Source organism: Lissotriton vulgaris, unplaced genomic scaffold, assembly GCF_964263255.1.
Source record: "Lissotriton vulgaris unplaced genomic scaffold, aLisVul1.2 SCAFFOLD_801, whole genome shotgun sequence".
In the NCBI taxonomy this organism is placed as follows: Eukaryota; Metazoa; Chordata; class Amphibia; order Caudata; family Salamandridae; genus Lissotriton; species Lissotriton vulgaris.
The window spans coordinates 824783-847252 of record NW_028251364.1 but is presented as its reverse complement, the minus strand read 5'-3'; the positions used below and the strand labels follow the sequence as shown (position 1 = coordinate 847252).

Here is a 22470-nt window from a genome sequence, read left to right as displayed (position 1 = left end):
GATGGAGCAGCGCACACTTTTTTAATAAGCAAGCTGCCAGGCTTTTCCATTCACTTGACAACTCATATCCTAAAAACAGAACACTGAGATGGGCAATTCTTGATATTTTTAAGTTACATTTGTAGCCCTCCGAGGTGAATCCGATAATAATGGTGCTCATCCTGATTAAGTGCCTCATTAAGTCATTGTCCGTTAGATCACCTACATAGGACAATGCTTCCTCAGCAAAAGTTTGTAATAACTCCGTTACTCTGGCTGAGAATACCGCTGAGCTGTTCTTATACCCCTGGGAGAGTCAACAGATTTGTACCTGGGACTCTAGAGCTGAGAAAGCGCTTAAATACCTGCTTTCAGGCACTATATTTTGGCAGAAAAATCCATTTGAGATATCAAGAGTTGTCTTGTATATTTTGCGCACAATGTTATTCATTAATGCGGTACTGTGTGCATTTTGGACCGCAAATGTCTTTGTGCAAGTGTTTAAATGTCTGTAATCTAAAACTAGACAATATGTATTGTCTGGTTTCATGACGGGAAACAAAAGGATTGTTCATTGGTGAGGTGCAATTTTCAATCACCCCTTGATATTCAAGTTGATCCAAGATTTCCCTGACCTGTTTTTTTATTTAGCTTCTTGCTTTATAGGGTATTGCCTTTGTGCAGTTGGTGAAACTTTTAACAGGATCACATGGTAGGTTGAATTCTCATCCCATCCGGCATGATTTTTGTACAATGCTGTAGCTAGGGCTACTGCCCACTCCTGTGCAAGACTTATGGGAACAAGGTCGAAGGCTGGAAAAATTATTGTTTCTCCCCTAGGGCACTCCATGACAAATGCTGGCAGACAATCTTGTTCTGCTAATATATCATAACCATATGACATATTTTCCCTAAAGAGATGCTTAATTTTCCTGGGCTTGTCCCCCACCATTTGGAGTGTTATCTTGTGTAACTTATGTGGGACGCTAACCCTTGTATCCGGTGTTTGCACCATGATGTAATCATTCAAGTCCACTGTCACCAGAAATTCCTTCAGGTTCTGGCGAGCTATTGTCATTTCTGCTGCGCTGCCTAGCATTGTCGAAGCCCTTTCCCTGTTTAGAAGTTGCCTCCTCCGTATTCTAGGCATGTCTGATCTTCAGGCCTGCAACTTTCTTTTTCTTAAATTGAGGTTTAGATTTTGGCTTGTCTTCTTTTTTAGAAGTATAGTCTTGAGCGTGCTGCTTGTCTTTGGACTTCGTACGCTCTTTTTTGTATTCTGACCGTCCTTATCTCTGAGTTTTTCGTTGAACCCTGAAAGAAACGAGAGGAACGTGTATCAGTATCCTGATACCTGTCAGATTTCCTAATATTATCCCCATTCCTGAGATTATACCTCTTTTCAGAGGCATCCTGTGGAGGAGATCTATCTTGAGATTGAGATCTGTTTTTTGTAAAGTTTTGTTGTTTTTTATTGTCCCACTTCTTTTTAGAAGAAGAAAGTGTCTGCTTAGAAGTCTCCTTTTCAGGACTGCTCATCAGTTGTGGTTTTAAAGCTTTCCCACCCAAACTGTCTCTGCCTAATTCTGCATACGCAGTTTCAATTACTCTGGGTAGTTCATGTTGTTGTTCTAATGGACTGAACTCCTTTAGGAGTTGGCGGACTGCCACTGATGCTGCTTCCCCTTTAATATTAGCCAGTATTATGACTGATACCTGATTGTAGTTATTTAGTAACTGAATTCCTAAATTTAGGACCGGTTCTGCTCCGTATTCATTTTGCATTTGTCTTCATAAATCTGGAATAACTGCTAATGAAGGAACACCATGAGTTCTGGTGTATATGGCAGCAAACACTGTACCCTAAGAGGTACAATCCTCTATTTGTGGTGTTATCCCCATGGGCAGGCAGATAGTTAGCATTCTGTGCTTTTCCATTGGCGTAGTATTTGGAAATACTGCCTCCAGCGGAGTTATTTTCTGAGCTACCCAGAATGGCATTTGTTCACGTTTCATGGGCGTTTTGCCCATTACTGCGTGTAATGTTTGTGGAGTAATTTGTGTTGCTGTACCCTGAATTTGGGTTCCATTTATTGCAACTGGTGTTGGTTGGACTGTGAGAGTCCTCATGACGTTTTGTGTCCTGTTTCTGTACATTTTAATTAATTCTTTGTCCTGTATGAGTAAGTCTGGCTGTGGCATTGTTTCAATGGCAGGATGCGGTGCGTAAGCTGCTAATATTTGCCCTGTTGGCACCGTCTTCTCCGAGCAGGCCTAATCTCACTCTGTTTCTTAAATGGGGTAGGGCTCCTTTAAACCAGTATAGGTGTTCCTGGTAAGTTAGAAATGCCACTACGTCCTTGAACAGAACATATTCCAATGGTGCATCTCCCTCTGTAAGAGTGAAATATCTATGTTCTAGCATCTGCTTCTGGGAATGTAACCCATGAATGGGATGCCTCTGTTTTGTTAGATTTGTGTGCCTCAATCACGAAACATACTAAACCACCCCTAGGTGTTAAACCTTGTATCAGTAATCTTAAGGTGATTTTTAGTCTGAGTTTAGGTGGGATGAGAATCCCATCCACCTCTTCATCTTCTTCTACTATGAGACTTTGAGCCACTACTTGGTTATCTTCACCCTCAGTCATTTTTTGAAGAAAAGTTTGATATAAGGAATTTAAAGATAAGGTTTTATTTGCACAATTTCAGGAACAAAATGTCATTCAGGCTTGATTAACCAACAGCCAATAAATAGGATTTTTAGCCTACTTCGCTGTGGTGGAGTTTGTACCTTCTCACTCCAAACGACTCTGGAATATGTGAGTAGGGGTCTCTGAGATTTAGCACAACTGAACTACTCAGATTCTACTGTTAAATTAGTGCCTAACCAAAGTTGGTGGTGCCATGTTGTTTAGTTTCTATAGTACCCTTGCAGGACCTGCGTGTTTGGATAACATACACTGCAGGTTTAGTGGCAGATTAACTCTGAACACCCCCACCACAAATGTTAGCCTGTTTGCAAATATAGCTACCTCACAGTGCCACTACTGTATCCTCTTATCGGGGAGAAAATAGTTTTTGGCAACCTCAGAATATGACAACCCTGATCCCTCAAGATCGTGGAAACAATGTATTACTTTTCGCTCAATCACTTGTGCTTACTGATTAGTTCTCAGAGATACAAAGAATAAACAGGTAGAGCGTTTCAATAAGTATTTAATGAACAGTTCTTATTCTCTTGTAGAATATATGAGTTGTAACAACCACTAGACAGTATAAGAGATCTATGATCAGCAGTATTATGAATATAAAAGGATAAACTGTATTATCATCTTAAGCATGAATAGATACATGAATATAAAATGCAGAATAAAAGTGTGCATACTCCTATCTAGATGTACCTAAGTTTACCTAGTATTGTGAGTAGGTGTGAAGCCAAGAATCCCTCTAGGATTTAGTCGAACTCCATTACCTGAAGTGTGAATGTAGGAGCCCTCCTTGGTATCGTGTTGGACACCCCGCAAGGGATGTTCAGACCACTGTCAGCTGGAGCGTCTGCATGCAGGAGCCTCAGTGTCTCTGGTCAGTGTGTTTGCCTGAAAGTCTCCAGTTCCCTCTGCCTAAAGCTAGCAAGAGGTGCTATATTTATACAGAAAGTAACTTAGGGCTCCTTTGTCCCTTGACTTGTGTATTAGTCATTGTTGGGTATGAGGATGATGTATGAGATGACCTATGTACGTAGATTTGGGGAGGAAGGTGGTGTAGCCCTTGCCTGGTTTCCAAGAACCGTATGAATATTCATTCTTACTGATATGAGTCTACTGGTGAAGTTCCAGTACTCTATTGTTTGGGGAAAACCCTTCTTCTGCACCCAGTATAAAACTAGGTAAAAGGTTCAGCCCTTAAAAGGTTTGTTATAGTGTAATGTAGGGGAACTAATGTAGATGAAAGGTTATTGATGCCACCCGGGCCTATAGTAGGGTACCTATATGAAACCTAACACAACGTGCTCTAACAAGTTTCCAAGTGCAGCTATATGCTCACTATCGACAATGTTGCAAAAGGAGTTCTAGAAATGAATGACCACCACGTTGGGGCTCTTGGTGAAAGTTAGTTCAACTGCTAACAGATGAGGGGATGGCTAAATACACTCCTAAAATTGCAAGACAGTTTAAGCGATATTAAAATAAGCAGACCTCCCTTTGCTTGTCCTGTGACGGAAGGCAATGCAGCCTTAGAAAAAGCAGCAAAGCCACCCAGAACAAAAGAATCGGACGTGTCCTAGGTTTCTTGCAGTGAGACAACATTGCCGGAATTTTATTTCTAACCACTGCTAGTCATCCTTTTTTGCCTTTAACCCTGCGATATTCCAGGACAAGAATTTACAGAAAGAGGGACCTAACTCAGCGGGAACAGAATGTGGCAGAATCTCATTTGCCATACTAGATAACAGAGGGCACCCTGTGTTGGCCATGACGCCACTTGGGGCTAATAGTCAGTCTATGTCTGTCTATGTCCCTCAGTGGGGCAAATCTGTTTGTGAGGGAAATGGTCGTATTCATATTTGGACACATTCTTTTTTTTTTTTTTTTTTAAATTTTTGAAAACCTTTATTGAGATCAGAAAACACAGCTATTTAGCCTAACATCCCGGAGGCAAGGCAGCAAAGATGGAGGAGGTCATTAGTGTTCAACATTAGAAACATAATCATCAAAGGTTATTTTTATGATAGAGAAACAACAACTGGCGCCCGTGGGCGCGAAAGTGGCAGTAAAGGAATTGTGACGCTGGGTGTCGGGGATGGGTAGGGAATAAGGCAGGAATACTATCTAGAAAGGAAGACTACAGGATGGGAAGGAGGGAGGTGGGGGAGGGCATCAGGAGAAATAATCAACTCGAAGCTCAGCTGGCGTCACAGGTCAGGGAAATTCAGCATCCTGTTGGTCAATTGGTTCAGGTGGATGGCACACACCCCCCCTATATTCATTCCATGCTCCCCAGACTTTCGTCCAATTCCGCGGCCGCCCTCTGGCTACATAGACTGTCTTTTCCCTTAACATACACCAGTCCATGTTGGCCTTCCACTGCACCAGTAGAGGGGCCGCAGTCGCACCCCACCGCTGGGCTATGTCCCTCTTCGCCACCATGTTCCCAAGGGTGACCCACCTAGTCTGCGCGACATTATGGTCGGACGGTTCCCAGACATTTAGGAGGCATCGACGGGCCTCCGCATGGGAAGCCACGCCAGTAACCTCCGCCAAAACAGCCACTAAAGGGGCTGACTCGGGGGGGGCGTAGATTTAAAACATCAGTTCTCTCTTCCAACTGGTTAGAGGATTTTATACACTGCAAATCAGCCCCCTGGTTTGTCCGGGTAATGTTCGGTCCGCCACTAATGGTCTTTGCGAGGCTGCACACAGGCCATCTCCCTCCTCCCTGTTATTTCTTGAGGATCTCGGACTCCCTCGTGGACCTGTACTACCAAAGGGTTGCTTGTTATGCCCCGAGTCTGACTGTAAATCCCCCCTTATGCGTTAATTGCTGGTCACTACTGACTAGCGGACCATTGCTGGTTGCTGGAACTGCAGGTCCTAATCCACCCTGCTGAGTATGTCCCAGCCCTTCTTTTATCCCCACTTGATCTGTCCCCTGGTTACCAGGCAGGGGTGAAGCTCATTAGACTGACAAAACAAGACTTCCATCTTTCCCAACTGTGCAATAATAGGTACTAGATGTAACTTTAGCTCAGGGCCCCATTATCTAGATCTCGGACAACTGATTCTGCCTGCTTTTTTAAGTCCTGCGTGGCTCCCCCTGGGGGTTCCAGCATAAAGGTACCATCCACTTGGTTGACCCCGGATCTTCTGACAAATCAATAGCTACTGTCGGAATAGGCGCAATCTCGCTTTGGTCATCTGTTGGCAAGATACCACTAAGGGATCCTGGGCTCTGTGGAAGAATAATTAATTCCAATGAAAGTCTCCTTCCTGTCAAGGCGATTTCATTCGACAAGACAATTGCCGGCCTGGCCAGAAATGTGTCAAGAGTCGTTACGGCAGCCCCTCCACCTGACCCAGGCATAGTTTGCTTTCTCTTACCCACAGTCTTTCACCAATCGTTCAATGAATGGCTCTGCAGGATGACGTACAAAGGGGTCCCCACCACCAGTAAGTCCTCAGGGCGCAAAGGTTAGAGGAGTGGCCCACCCTCTTCTGGCTCTGAGGGATGTGAACGAAATGCTGGGGTTTGAAGTTCCCCCTTCTTACAGCAACAACAGGCATTTTTAACAGAATAGCGAATTCCGTGAGTTGTAGACTTGGGCCCACCTATACTAAGGGCTTGTGTCGCTATTGCGTCACGCAAGGCAATGTAAGCAGCCTACCTGCATACCAAGACCAGTGTGCCCTGCGAAGAAGAGGATAGCTTTCAACGGAATGAGGTCCAGGGGGTAGCCCTGTTGAGTGGACTCATATGAGGTGTCAGGAGACCGCTGATGCACCAATTGTGTTGTTGGCCATATGCAGATTCCAGTTGGCAACCCCTGTATTCCAGGAGAGGTCTGCCGTAAAGATAGCTATGGAAGGTGTGCCATTTGGCGATAGCAAAGCTGTTGTGGCGATCCCATATGCCAGCACGGGCCAGCATGGAAGTCTGGGTGTGATCAATTTTTTTTAACTTGTTTTTATTGTGGTATATCACATATCATGACGTTGTGTTACACATGTTGGTGTCATAAACAGTAATATATCCGAGTCCAGCAAAGCCCCCATTTAAAATGAACAAGTTGAAGCAATCTTTCTTAGTTAGGGCTGAGGTCCCAGCACAGTAACCTCATCAGGTCCGATGCATAACTGCACATTTCCTAGTCTATATCAGCTTAGCAACAAGCTAGATCATGCCTGCATTTTCCACCTGATCAAAAATCTTAAAGGAAAAAAAATCCAACAATACTAAATGAACAGCAGCATACACCCATAGTTGTACTGACACTCGGGACCCTCAAACTGTCTCCTAGAGGGAGGAGGGGGAACAAAAAGGGGGATAAGCACAAGTGTGAAAGGAGGAGGGGGAGAAGACTGATGCAAGGAATGCCAGGGGTCCAAACCGCCTCGCCCGCACCTCAATTCACCCAGAGCATACACAGGGCTCGAAAAATCATTAAAAATGCACTAGACCTGCAGGTCTAGTAACCTACAAAATCTCCTCGACCTAACTGAAATACACTTGACCTCTGACTCTGAAAGCTGAGCAAATTTGACAAGTTGACAAGATTTTAAAGCATTTTTATTGCTCATGTACTTTGTGAGCAATAAAGATGCCTTTAAATCTTGCTATCTTGTCACATTTCCTCCGATTTCAGAGGCAGAGGTTAAGTGTCAGTTTGTATTCCTACTCGCCAGAAAGGGCGAATAGGACCTAAAAATAGCTGGTCCTGAATTAATCTGACTCGCAAATGCGAGCGGTCGAGTGAATTTTTCGAGCCCTGATACACATGCGCAGACACACAGTCCAGAACTCTGGGTGACTATTCCTATGTTTATGCTGCGGACTGCATTGAGCCTGTCCCCGGTGTGTTCTCAGGAGAGGCTGTGGGCGCCGTCCCCTTAGCCACCAATAGTTCCAACATATCACCGCATATTTCCAGGTCTCTCTCCGCATTCTCGTCTGTGCGTACCAATCGTAAACTCATCTCCTTGCTCACCCCTCACTCATGTAGATCCATCAACCACCTGTGTGTCACAGGTGGACTAGTTCACATCCAATGAATGGTGAGGCATCGTTTAGCCAACACCAAACCCAACAGTGCGAACCTGGGTTTCATCCTGGTCCCACGCTTGGGGGTCAGTAGCATTCCCAACAGGCAATGTTCAATCGATGCCTCCACCCAGACATGTGTGTTCTCCCGCAGCTCTTATAATAACTCTTCCCAATAACTCCTCAATCTTTTGCATCCCATGTCGTGTGCAGGAAGGTCACATGCTCTACCCCATATCTAGGACAGGCAGCAGACTGAGCAGCATTAAACCTATGCAAGCGCTGAGGTGTCAAATAGGTGCGGTGCAAATAAAAGGGAACCGGGCGTTGCTGGCACCTCGCTGATCCGGGTGCATGCAAGTCATCCAGCCCCCTGTCATTGACATCCGCCATTTCAATCCTGCGGTCGATCGTAAGAGCCTTACAGACCTGGGAAATCAGGCTCTTGGAGGAACTCAGGTCCAGCAACAGCCTCATCGTCTGCAAATCCATTGGCCCTGCAGGGAAATCAATCCAAATCTTGCGCGCAAGACACCTTGGTGTACTGCAGAAACTAGGCCTGGTCGTAATTGAAAGAATTCCTGTGACTCCTCCAGTGTGATGAAGGCACCATTGAGGTACAGACCACCAGCTGTGCTGCAGCCCCTATCGTACCACTGCATAAGGTTCTCACGGACTCGATCTGTTGGAAGCATGTCAAACACTTTAGGGGCGAGAACCTCGCGTATGGGGCTCTACATAGCAAGTGTGTGAGTGCCTGTTCCCAGACACCGCCACCTGTCTGACACCAAAAAGGGCAATCTTCTGGGACTCTTGCCCCCTAAATCAGGCCCCCAGGGAGACCCACCCTCGTACCCCTGACTGCCAACAGCACCTCTTCCCCATTCTGGTCTTCCGTGCACCACTGCGCTGCGTATTGTAATAGTCCAGCAAAAGAATACATCCGCAGGTCTGGCAGACCCAGTCTCCTGAGATCAGTGTCCAACTTTAGCACTTCCAACTTCAATCTACTCCTTTCACTGGCCCACACCAGAGTCACCAGAAGGCTGCTTAGCCGGGTGAAGGTGGTTCTCGTCATATACTGTAGAGCATTCTGTAGAACATACAGGCAGTGCTGTAGCAATACCATCTTGCTCAGGACTACTCTACCCACCACAGATAAAGGCAGGCGGTTCTAAAAACTGGTAGATGCCTCCAGGTTCTCAAAAACCCTACCCATATTTAGGCCGTAATTGGCCTCTGAGGTATGGGCCACCTATATGCCCAGGTACCGGAAATGACCACACTCCCACTGAATCACCGTCACTGGGAGAACACCACTGTCCAATGCTACCAGCTGGGCTAGAAGGAAAAGCACGACTTCTAACAGCTGACCAAAGATCTCCAACAACGCACTCACCGATCGCTCCAGGTGAAGAACATGAATCAACACATCATCTGCGTATAGGGAAACAACAGGGGTGCACCCTTCCACTACATCACCCCTTCCGAGCCATGTCACGGCACAGCCAAACCTCCAAGGGTTTCCATTGCCAAGGCAAAGAGTAACGGCAATAGGGGACACCTATGTCTCTGACCCCGTTCAATGAACAAACACTCTGATACCACATCCCTGGTCCAGACACATGCCATAGGTTTGGTATATAGAAACACAACAATAACAGAAATACTGGACCCAGTCCCATCCTCCGCAGTACCTACCAAAGATCGTGCCAGCTAAAACTATTTAAGGCTTTTTCAATATCCAACGCCACCACCACAGCCTTCAGATCCTTGTCTGCCACCAAGTGTAACACATGAGACAGCCTCTGCAGGGTCATCTACGTTCCTCTACCAGGCATAAAACTGCACTGGTCCTCATGCACTAAATGGGGCACCACCCTACCTAATCTCATTACCAGGGCTTTTGTCAGGACCTTAGTTTCGACTCCCAGCATGGACAGGAGCTTATCTGAAGTTGAGTCTGCTGCTTCTTACCAGGTTTCGGGAGCATGACAATCTAGGCTTTACGCATAGAGTGCAGTAGCAACCTGTTGTGCCTGAACTCTTGAAGAGTCCCCAGGAGGTCGGGCAGCAGCAGTCCAGAAAACATGGGTAGTACTCCACTGGAAGCATGTCCAGGCCCCGAGCCTTACAGCGTGCCATTGCATGGACTGCCTCCTGCAATTCTTGCACGGGATCTTAGCGGAGACCCCGTTTGTCAGGAGGGGCCGCTGTGAAGGTAGCTGTCCAAAGTGTGCTGTGCGGTGAGAGCAAAGCCGGTCTGGCACCATGGTGGTGTCCCACGTATGCCAGGAGGTGTCCCTGTGGAAGTTACTGCCTGATAACCAAGGCGGAAGCCTGTGTGGGACCTTAGCGCTGACCCTGTGCACCAGGAGGGCCAGTTGTGGTGCATTCTGCCCTGCGGTTAGGGCCAGCGCCTAGGGTGGTAGTAGTCTGGCAACCCCATATGCCAGGCTGAGCTGCCAGAAATTATTGTTCTGTGGGGATCGGGCCAAAACCTTAGAACTGTGAAGCCGTGATGACCTGTAGGTCATTAGGAGCATCAAGGACTGCACCTGACCTTACCACGTGGATATATAGCCACATCACTGGGACCCAGATCAGGAGCATCAGAATCAAACCCCTACCCCCTTAGAACACCTCCGATAGCTGAGGAAGATCATATTACCTTTTAGGCTCAGAGGAGAACTTGTGCTTGCCGAGTTCTGCCGCGCCTCCCTCGTGTAGTCTAATCACTGAGCAGGACCGGAGCCTTTTGAATGCTTACAGACGGAGCACCTGCCGAGATGATGCACGCTTTCTCTCTGCTGCTGCGGGTAAGACTGGTAAAGGGCCTACCAGGGACGCTCTGCTGAGAGTGCTGCGGTGCCTAGACACTTTTGACTATTTACTAAGAGTCTGAGTGGACTCTTGAGTTAAGACCTACTAGTTCACATTCCCTGGATGCTGCCATCAGTGAATGGGGTAATAACCCCAGCCACATTGCGAGGAGCGGGTGGGACTGGGATTTTTCAGTGAAACACTAAAGCCACGACTTCAAATGAAAAATGTGTCTATAAATGTCGGAACTTGTCTTTGAAAGTGTACAGTTAGAAATTAAATACTTATTTTTTTATTATGTAAATAAGAATTTGATACTACTGTCAACATTTTGAGCTTTGAGTTGTGTTCACTAACATGTATCCAACTCCACCCATCGCACCTCCATCCTGAGGGATCCTTTGACTGCTTGTCCACAGCTACCACTGAGAGCCAAGTGTAGAAGGGGTACTTGGCCCGGTTGGTCAGAATCCATAGTATGTTGGCCCCTGGAACATCAGGAGTAAAATGCCTCAACCACCACTGCAGGTGGACCCAGTAACTCCTGCGTGCCCCGTGTCCGTCTGAAAGGGCTTCTTATAAGTACATTATATCAATTCAATTCAATTCATGAAGCTTTATTCGGTACATCCAAGATGACCATAAAAGCACAACAACAAATGATAACAACAGGTAAAACATGATTATAATCCAGAATTAAAAAACATGATTCTTAAAATACCATACTTTTATGTGCCCTAATAGACTGATTTAAAAATGTAGCAGTAAAAAAACAGATATCGGCAGTTTCCATATTGAATAACCGACTCATTGCCTGGTTCACTGTACATACACCATGTTTTACAAACAGGGGCTTCAAGTAAGCTATCCTAAAATTCATATACAATTTGCAGATCAATAAAAAGTGCAAGGTGCTTTGTTTGGTGATGCCATCACACTGGCACGGCCCTGTTGGATGTTTCTTAATACTCGGCTGGGCCACTAAATGATGTGCTACTCTAAACCTCAGTCTTGTTAGCACAAACTTGTGGGATGGTCTTGTCACCAAACTTAAATATCTGGGAAAACCTTCATTGATTTTATATTTACTAAAGAACATGACTGTGGACAGGGAGCCATTTACTGACCCCCGTTTCCCAGCCTGATGCGCCATAAAAGTTGCTTTCAGCTCGGCTTTTGGGATCATAGAAGCGGCACCCGGGTCAGTCAGTACATTTAAATTAAATATTTCAAAAAAACAATCAGCCACATATCTTAACCAAGGGATATTGCGATTTTTATCCAAAGATAAACAATCCTTAATGACTGATCTATTAAACAACTTCTCATCCTGTAGCCAAATTGACCGCCAAATCATAAGTGGCCTCAGGGATAAGACATCGGCTAGATAGTTAATATCCAATTCCCGGCGTATAAGCTCAGTGGGAGCAGAGGTCGGTAAACATAAAAGCTTTTTTAGGAAGGTATTTTCCTCCACCTGTAGCTTATGATTATATATATGTCCCCATACTCCTGCTCCATACTTTGCAATGGTGACACATCTAGCTTGATAGATATGGAGCATGTCCTTAGTACGTCCATCCCCGACTTTTGCCGCAAATCTAAAAACACCATGTGCATTTTTAGCCATTTTATTACTAATATTCATGAATTCGTTAGTCCACTTCCTGTCCTTTGAGAAAGTAATACCAAGATAGCAGAATTTACCTACATCTTGCACCTTATCGCCCTCAATAAAAAAGTCCTTAGAGGTTCTACTTCTGCGCCCATAGACCATGGTATGCGTTTTCCCCTTATTAATGGACAGTTTCCTATGCCTGATAAAGGTAGAAAATCTGTCCATCAGACACTGTAGTCCAATAGGAGTTCTAGAGAGCAGGACAGCGTCATCAGCATACAATGACTCTGGGACAGAAACGCCTTTGATCTTGGGTGCCTCTGCATTTACGGTTTTTAAAATAATATCTATTTCATTAATAAACAATATAAAGAAAAGGGGGGCTAGTACACACCTCTGCCTTATCCCTCGCTTAACACTGAATTTAGGGGTGCATTCACCTTTAGTGCCGTAGCGCACACAGGTTTCTAGCTTTCCCTATAACCTTGCAAGAAAAAAGATTATACCCTCCGGTGCTCAAAGCTGTAACAATGTTGGCCATAGTATAGAATGGTCCACCATATCAAAGGCACTACTTAGATCGGCGAAGCAAAGATATAATGAACCCTCCTTAGCTTCAGTATATTTACCAATCAGTAGTTCAAGGTTAATACACTGGTCGAGTGTACCCCGACCCTTCCTAAATCCGTACTGGCTGTGTGCCAGGATGCCTTCTTGCTCAACCCACTCTTCTAATCTAACCAACATGACTCGACTCATGATCTTTACTGACGAGTCAAGAAGAGAGATTGGGCGATAATTCTTTGCATCTGCCCGACTGCCCTTTTTATATATTATGATTATAATGGATTCCCCCCAAGTATTTGGCGCCTCTGCACACACAGCGGCATTAAATACTTTAGTCAACACAGGGTTCCACATCTTAGGGGCAGCTTTATAAACCTCAATCGGCACCCCATCGGGTCCCTGGGCCTTGCCCCCCTTACTAGCTCCGATGCCAGATTCAACCTCTTGGACAGTAATGTCCAATGAAATGACAGGCCAGACATTATTGCTACTAGCATCACAGTTGGCAGAACCAAAAATCTGAGAGAAATGGGTAACCCAACCCTCACTAGATACATTGGATGTTAATTCGGGTATATTATCCTCCTTGAGGAAGGCAGAGTTTACCGTTGCCCAAAACAGGGTGTTATCGGATAGCTCTGCGGCCTGGTTGAGTGAATCCCAGGCCTGCTGCTGTAATTCACCCTTTCTCCTTTTCAAAGCATGCTTGTAATCTAACCTTATTTTGATGATATGATCAGGGTCCCTAGGCTTTTTCACAAGGGCCTGTTTTAACTTATTTAACAGGCTAGTACATCCGTGGTCAAACCAACCCCGGCCATTTCTGCAATGGGCATTTTTAGGTTTAGTGAACCTGCCATTGATAGATTTGTTAATAGAATTAAAAGCAGCTAAGACCCGCTCGTTGTCGGTGCCGTGATCCAAAATGATAGTAATATCTGTCAGACTCTCACTGACAATGTAGTTTAGCAGTTCACTGGCTTTCTCCCCTATCCATCTAAGCCTTACACCGTTTGGTCGATGAGGCTCTACATTAGTAAGTACAGTACCTACTTTGACAGTGCTACTCCCCCATAAAGTACAATCTAGGACTATATAATTGTGGTCACTTAGGGAGCTGACCTCTATCCTAGGAGAATTACAGTGAGGGGTGATGTTAGATGAGACAATCACATGGTCTATGACTGAACTACTCTGCCTGTTTTTAAAAGTAGGGATTGTCTGACTGTAACGACGTGGGACCTTCACAATTGTAGGAAGGTAGACAAGATTCACGTAACCAGATGTCTACTACTACCTCTCATTCATTGTACTCTCCACAGAACATCAACACGGATTTTGAAATACAATCGGGACAATGGCCCTTTAATTCAGACTGGAACTACGACTGGGAGGAGTCACCACAAGACGCAGAGACGTCTTATACCAAGAACGACGAATCAGCAGTGTGTTTATTCACCCGGAGGGAGCGAGTGGGAGAGCGGAGCGGAGAGGAAAGAGGAAGCGAAGCGGAGAAGAGTTTGGCGGAGTTCAAGGAGAAAAGATCGACAGCCGGAGAAAGGGAAGTGAAGAAGGAGAAGCCAGGAGGCCACCGACACCACGAGCCGCCCAGCCATACACCCGCGGGAGGTGTATGGCTCACACAGGTACGGGACAAATTCAAGGGCTGGGTCAGTCGTAAAGGAGTGTTTACCGAGTAACCCTGGTAATCCCACATCCCTGGTATTCTTTCCCCACCCTGAGCACTGAACCCTCACTTCGGCATTTGGTTATAGATGTGTGTCACGGGTTGTTTGATCCTCACTCCCTTTCCCTTAACGTGCTAGACCACGCGAACAATCAACTCATACCCTGTTATCTCCTTCTGTTTGCATCGAGTGGCAAGATGAAACCCGAAGAGCCAATATCCCGACGGAAACCCGATAGAGGTCGTCGAACGGAATCCGCAGAATCCGGTATCAGAAAGGCTGCGAGAAGCCGATCACCGAGAGGAACTGTAACCACCAGGAAGAAGAGCTCAGATTCATTGTATATCAAAATAAAGCCCAAGAAGACTAAAATTAACGTGTTGCCTATTCATCCCGCGCCCGTAACACTGACCAAATTCGTCTTTAACAAAATCCAAGATTTCCAGGTCATGACATCCCATTAACTCGTTCAATATTTCGCCATAACTGTTATGTCTAAAATGTAAATCATCCACGCCATCATTATTAACAACCCCACAAACTTTTTGGGTAGACAATTCACACAAAGGTAGGTTAAAATCACCCACCCAGATAAAATCAAAAGCGACATTAAGTTCTGTAATGAAATTATCAATAGCACTGGCCAAGTTGTGGACTACAGTCGACCTCGAATTATCAAACAGATTATTATAATAATTGACCAGTAGTACATTACGGCCCTGGTCCGCAATTAGCCAGAGGATCTGTACATGCGCTCCCAAACACCAATACCTTTTCACTATAATCTGTCGCCTGATCGAGACCAAAATCAGGAGACCCCCCTTGGCTCTCCCCGAGGTAGAACCTTGTGCCAGCAGACTGTACGAGACAAAACCATCATAATTTACTTCCTCCCTACACCAAGTTTCCTGAAAACAAAGTATATCATAGCTATTAATAAAGTCATTCCAACCCAAAATATTCCCCTTGGAAATCATAAGTGGCCTCAGGGATAAGACATCGGCTAGATAGTTAATATCCAATTCCCGGCGTATAAGCTCAGTGGGAGCAGAGGTCGGTAAACATAAAAGCTTTTTTAGGAAGGTATTTTCCTCCACCTGTAGCTTATGATTATATATATGTCCCCATACTCCTGCTCCATACTTTGCAATGGTGACACATCTAGCTTGATAGATATGGAGCATGTCCTTAGTACGTCCATCCCCGACTTTTGCCGCAAATCTAAAAACACCATGTGCATTTTTAGCCATTTTATTACTAATATTCATGAATTCGTTAGTCCACTTCCTGTCCTTTGAGAAAGTAATACCAAGATAGCAGAATTTACCTACATCTTGCACCTTATCGCCCTCAATAAAAAAGTCCTTAGAGGTTCTACTTCTGCGCCCATAGACCATGGTATGCGTTTTCCCCTTATTAATGGACAGTTTCCTATGCCTGATAAAGGTAGAAAATCTGTCCATCAGACACTGTAGTCCAATAGGAGTTCTAGAGAGCAGGACAGCGTCATCAGCATACAATAACTCTGGGACAGAAACGCCTTTGATCTTGGGTGCCTCTGCATTTACGGTTTTTAAAATAATATCTATTTCATTAATAAACAATATAAAGAAAAGGGGGGCTAGTACACACCTCTGCCTTATCCCTCGCTTAACACTGAATTTAGGGGTGCATTCACCTTTAGTGCCGTAGCGCACACAGGTTTCTAGCTTTCCCTATAACCTTGCAAGAAAAAAGATTATACCCTCCGGTGCTCAAAGCTGTAACAATGTTGGCCATAGTATAGAATGGTCCACCATATCAAAGGCACTACTTAGATCGGCGAAGCAAAGATATAATGAACCCTCCTTAGCTTCAGTATATTTACCAATCAGTAGTTCAAGGTTAATACACTGGTCGAGTGTACCCCGACCCTTCCTAAATCCGTACTGGCTGTGTGCCAGGATGCCTTCTTGCTCAACCCACTCTTCTAATCTAACCAACATGACTCGACTCATGATCTTTACTGACGAGTCAAGAAGAGAGATTGGGCGATAATTCTTTGCATCTGCCCGACTGCCCTTTTTATATATTATGATTATAATGGATTCCCCCCAAGTATTTGGCGCCTCTGCACACACAGCGGCATTAAATACTTTAGTCAACACAGGGTTCCACATCTTAGGGGCAGCTTTATAAACCTCAATCGGCACCCCATCGGGTCCCTGGGCCTTGCCCCCCTTACTAGCTCCGATGCCAGATTCAACCTCTTGGACAGTAATGTCCAATGAAATGACAGGCCAGACATTATTGCTACTAGCATCACAGTTGGCAGAACCAAAAATCTGAGAGAAATGGGTAACCCAACCCTCACTAGATACATTGGATGTTAATTCGGGTATATTATCCTCCTTGAGGAAGGCAGAGTTTACCGTTGCCCAAAACAGGGTGTTATCGGATAGCTCTGCGGCCTGGTTGAGTGAATCCCAGGCCTGCTGCTGTAATTCACCCTTTCTCCTTTTCAAAGCATGCTTGTAATCTAACCTTATTTTGATGATATGATCAGGGTCCCTAGGCTTTTTCACAAGGGCCTGTTTTAACTTATTTAACAGGCTAGTACATCCGTGGTCAAACCAACCCCGGCCATTTCTGCAATGGGCATTTTTAGGTTTAGTGAACCTGCCATTGATAGATTTGTTAATAGAATTAAAAGCAGCTAAGACCCGCTCGTTGTCGGTGCCGTGATCCAAAATGATAGTAATATCTGTCAGACTCTCACTGACAATGTAGTTTAGCAGTTCACTGGCTTTCTCCCCTATCCATCTAAGCCTTACACCGTTTGGTCGATGAGGCTCTACATTAGTAAGTACAGTACCTACTTTGACAGTGCTACTCCCCCATAAAGTACAATCTAGGACTATATAATTGTGGTCACTTAGGGAGCTGACCTCTATCCTAGGAGAATTACAGTGAGGGGTGATGTTAGATGAGACAATCACATGGTCTATGACTGAACTACTCTGCCTGTTTTTAAAAGTAGGGATTGTCTGACTGTAACGACGTGGGACCTTCACAATTGTAGGAAGGTAGACAAGATTCACGTAACCAGATGTCTACTACTACCTCTCATTCATTGTACTCTCCACAGAACATCAACACGGATTTTGAAATACAATCGGGACAATGGCCCTTTAATTCAGACTGGAACTACGACTGGGAGGAGTCACCACAAGACGCAGAGACGTCTTATACCAAGAACGACGAATCAGCAGTGTGTTTATTCACCCGGAGGGAGCGAGTGGGAGAGCGGAGCGGAGAGGAAAGAGGAAGCGAAGCGGAGAAGAGTTTGGCGGAGTTCAAGGAGAAAAGATCGACAGCCGGAGAAAGGGAAGTGAAGAAGGAGAAGCCAGGAGGCCACCGACACCACGAGCCGCCCAGCCATACACCCGCGGGAGGTGTATGGCTCACACAGGTACGGGACAAATTCAAGGGCTGGGTCAGTCGTAAAGGAGTGTTTACCGAGTAACCCTGGTAATCCCACATCCCTGGTATTCTTTCCCCACCCTGAGCACTGAACCCTCACTTCGGCATTTGGTTATAGATGTGTGTCACGGGTTGTTTGATCCTCACTCCCTTTCCCTTAACGTGCTAGACCACGCGAACAATCAACTCATACCCTGTTATCTCCTTCTGTTTGCATCGAGTGGCAAGATGAAACCCGAAGAGCCAATATCCCGACGGAAACCCGATAGAGGTCGTCGAACGGAATCCGCAGAATCCGGTATCAGAAAGGCTGCGAGAAGCCGATCACCGAGAGGAACTGTAACCACCAGGAAGAAGAGCTCAGATTCATTGTATATCAAAATAAAGCCCAAGAAGACTAAAATTAACGTGTTGCCTATTCATCCCGCGCCCGTAACACTGACCAAATTCGTCTTTAACAAAATCCAAGATTTCCAGGTCATGACATCCCATTAACTCGTTCAATATTTCGCCATAACTGTTATGTCTAAAATGTAAATCATCCACGCCATCATTATTAACAACCCCACAAACTTTTTGGGTAGACAATTCACACAAAGGTAGGTTAAAATCACCCACCCAGATAAAATCAAAAGCGACATTAAGTTCTGTAATGAAATTATCAATAGCACTGGCCAAGTTGTGGACTACAGTCGACCTCGAATTATCAAACAGATTATTATAATAATTGACCAGTAGTACATTACGGCCCTGGTCCGCAATTAGCCAGAGGATCTGTACATGCGCTCCCAAACACCAATACCTTTTCACTATAATCTGTCGCCTGATCGAGACCAAAATCAGGAGACCCCCCTTGGCTCTCCCCGAGGTAGAACCTTGTGCCAGCAGACTGTACGAGACAAAACCATCATAATTTACTTCCTCCCTACACCAAGTTTCCTGAAAACAAAGTATATCATAGCTATTAATAAAGTCATTCCAACCCAAAATATTCCCCTTGGACTTAAGTCCAGCAAGATTCCAACTGACAATTTTAATAACATTGGTATGCGTTATAGAATGCGTTATACTATGGGCAACTGGAGCGGCTATTACCATAGCACTGTCCCCCACCATTACATTCCCCTTTAATATATCCCCACATCTGTTCATCTCAGATCGTTCCCCCGGCTGAATTAGCTCCAGGTCTAAATGTTTGTTATTTAATTCAATCTCCGGGCTTACTGAGGTTGCCATTGCAGATAACCCGCGGCCCTCGGTATGTCAATCGTTAGAGCCCAACGAGCTTAAGGCTTGATATCTATTCTGCATTGGGATTTCAAAGCCAGGGTGTTGTACAGGTAAATGGGGTATAGTGTCTGCTTCTATCATTATTGGGGGATACGTTAATACATTGACTATAAAAGTAGCCTAATGGGCGTACGCAAACACTATTCTCAGCATAAACTAGGGAAGCTGCCCTTAGCAAGACGGTAGCCACATGTTGGGGATGTTTAAAATTTACTATAACGCAATCGCCCCTACAGGTCTTTCTAGACTGACCTATCCAATTCGCCCTTCTCGTAGATAAAATTTGGTCAGCAAAATTTCTCGGGAAGCCACATTGCTTATTCAGCCACGAAACTGTCTTGTTTTTAATTGAATTGTGGGTTTCCTGATGGGGCTGGGTTGAATGACTTTCCAGGGGAGGGACGTTTGTCAAGACAACCACATATGGGGCACAGTCAGGTGGCAGGTTGGTAGAGCGATTATTCCTTCTTTCTCTTACAGTAGGAGTGCTCTCTCGAGCTACAATACTCTGCTGATTCTGACAAATTAATGGTGTCGGGTCAGGCATAACAAGTTCAGTTTCAGTTATTCTAATACTAGGTGGCTTAGGTACATCTTTGGGAGTGCCCTGGTTTATTTCAACTGTACCCTTGGCACCACATTTAGGTCTTTCAGTCCGGGCCAGATGTGTCTCCATAAGGCCTCCTAGTCTTTTAACTTCAGCAGAAATGATATCAAGTTTGGACACTAGGGGTTTAATGAGCTCTTCTAGCTTTGCTTCAATGATACTAGCTAGAAGGTCTAATTGATCCACATTAATGTTACATGAGCCTTTACTTCCAACCGGCTCAGAATCCCCCAATGGGCGTTTCGGTGGTGTCTCTAATTTTTTTTTACTATGGTTTCCCCCTCGTTTAACTTGAATCTTCCTGCATGGCCTTACAGCCCTGGATGCTCTAGGGGGGGTGGACATTGGTCCTGGATATCATTGTTTGAGGTATCATGAATATCATTATTGGATATAACTGAAGTGTTCTTAACATTTTCTGCATGAACCAGAACATCCACAGATACAACTGCCTGGTTCCCCGGGCCACAACTATCCAATAATATTGGTGTCCACTAGGATAGGTGAAGTTGGGATAGTAACAGGAGAACTCCCCCGCCCTAGTGATGGTCTCCTATCACTATTAATTTTATTAACCACTTTCACCAAATAGCTATCTAATGTGGCTACAGCAGTAGGAGTCTCATCAGCTTTATGTTTAGACATGGTTGATATTTATAATTAAAACCACAAAATTTAAGCTTTTTAAAAGAAAAATAAAGACTATCGTGAATTTCCAGACACTTAAATACTATACTTAGCTTACTCTCCTATTAACACGGTGTTTTGAATATCTAAAGATAAAATCAATGTCCAAAATCGACAGATAAATGAAAAGAGAGTCTCACTTCCAGGGTATAGATTTCAGCAACAGGAACCAAAATCTATTGCCCAGCCCAGCCTCGTTCGGCCCCGGACGGCCGCCCTTTGCCCGGGCTTCTCCCGCGGCGCTGGAGTCCAAGGCTGTCTTATACGTCCCGTCAGATGAGGTGGGAGGGGCTGCCGTTTTGCTCTGCGGCCCCGCTGGTTCCTGGGCTCTGGAGTCCTCGGATGTCAGCTCACAGCAGTCCCTGACCGAGCGCAGCGTCTCCCGCGAAGCGGGAGGGGCAAGGAGTCTTTGAAGCCCTTCAGGTAAGGTGGGAGGGGCTGCCGGTTTTCTCTGCGGCCCCCGCTGGTTCCTGGGCTCTGGAGTCCTCGGATGTCAGCCCACAGCAGTCCCTGACCGAGCACAGCGTCCTTGATTGAACACTAGTATGGATTAGGAAAGAACTGCTTATGCTCAACATGCTGGCACCAGGCACCCTACCCAAGATCTGATTATAGTTACTACAAATAAGACGACAAATGGTAAAGTTAGGGTAAGACACATTGTGGAGTCCATAGTTTGAAACTCTACTTAAGTGGTGTTTACCTGTGGGATCTCCTAGGCTAACGTGTGCCACTTTTTGAGACGTAGAAGTTTAAAGGTGCGAACCAGAAAGGCTGGGGCTGATTTCAGTTCCACTCACATGACGTGATTCCATTCAATCACTTATCTCTAAATCTGTTTGTCCACAAAGTTGTGTCGTTCTCTTGACTGTTGTTGTTTACCTCATGCTTAGAACATAGGTGTTATCAATCACTGGTTACCTGTTGAGGAGAGAGCACACACACACTATCTATATTAGTGAATGATAATGACTGCTGTTTCTGTCAGTGACTTTTGTATACTTTTAGGTGATCCCCAAAATATTCTAATTGTTAGATTTCTTCAACAATAGGTCCTCAATGGCGTCTACTGGAATGCGCTCAGAAGTTATTCGAAGGTTACGCCGAAAGCTCACCGAAATCTTGAAGAGTGACACTGACGTAGTCCTGGACGAGCTCGACTGCCTGCTGCTCATCACACAGGAAGAATATTTCAGACTGCAGGAAATATCTGATCCAGAGAAAAGAGTTCGAGCAGTGCTGAACTCAATGCTGCAGAAAGGCGAACCAACATGCCATACGTTTCTGGAGAACTTAAAAACCATGGGTAGATCCTTCCCAGGCCTCGTTCATCTACTAGAGGATTCTGGAAAAGGTGAGTGATGGCATTGTAAGACTAGTAACACCATAGAGCAGCACATGGTAGATAAAACCATCTGAAACAGAAACCAGGTTTGTCCCGCCCACTATTTTCCTTCCAAAAGCGGTTGCATTTTCAAAGCTCTAAGCAGTCTTAACTCCAGGAATTTGCTAGTTTCAAGCAAGTCGTAGTTTTCCGAAATGTATCCGAGCTTTGATGGGCCATGCTTTTGTATTTAAACTGCTTCTTTTTAATCGACAAACCGCATAGGCACCGTTACTTGGTCCAGAAGGCGAGAGCTGTCGACTTTGACAATGCTTGATATTATCTGCAGTAAATTTTGGAAATGTCAGTATCATTAACAAAACTGTATTCAACGCAAACATATAATACATTATTCTATGCAGCCAATACATTTAATTGTTTGGGTCTTTGACCCATGAGATTTAAAGAATTAGTCTCACTTTGCAGGAGCCATTTTAAGATTCTTTACTGCATGTTGTGTTTTTGTATTTTCGTACTTGGCTATACTAGTTGAACCTTTTCTGCAGATGTTCACAGTACTGCAGATGAGTGCACAAGCTATTCAAATCTAAATCGTGATACATTTTATTTAAAGAGTGAGTTTACTGCAGGCTCGAATTTACATTTA

At 45.0% G+C, this 22470-nt stretch overlaps 1 protein-coding gene across 2 annotated transcripts in view; it reads left to right on the top strand.

The window, feature by feature from the left end:
- Positions 1-22470, top strand: part of LOC147662935 (interferon-induced very large GTPase 1-like) — a 398632-nt gene that overhangs the window by 60155 nt on the left and 316007 nt on the right. For both annotated transcript variants that reach the window (XM_086950786.1, XM_086950785.1), the window contains exon 2: positions 21532-21833. In XM_086950786.1, the coding sequence (XP_086806912.1) occupies positions 21539-21833 (295 nt within the window). In that variant the 5' untranslated portion in view covers positions 21532-21538. The remainder of the gene's footprint in view (positions 1-21531; positions 21834-22470) is intronic.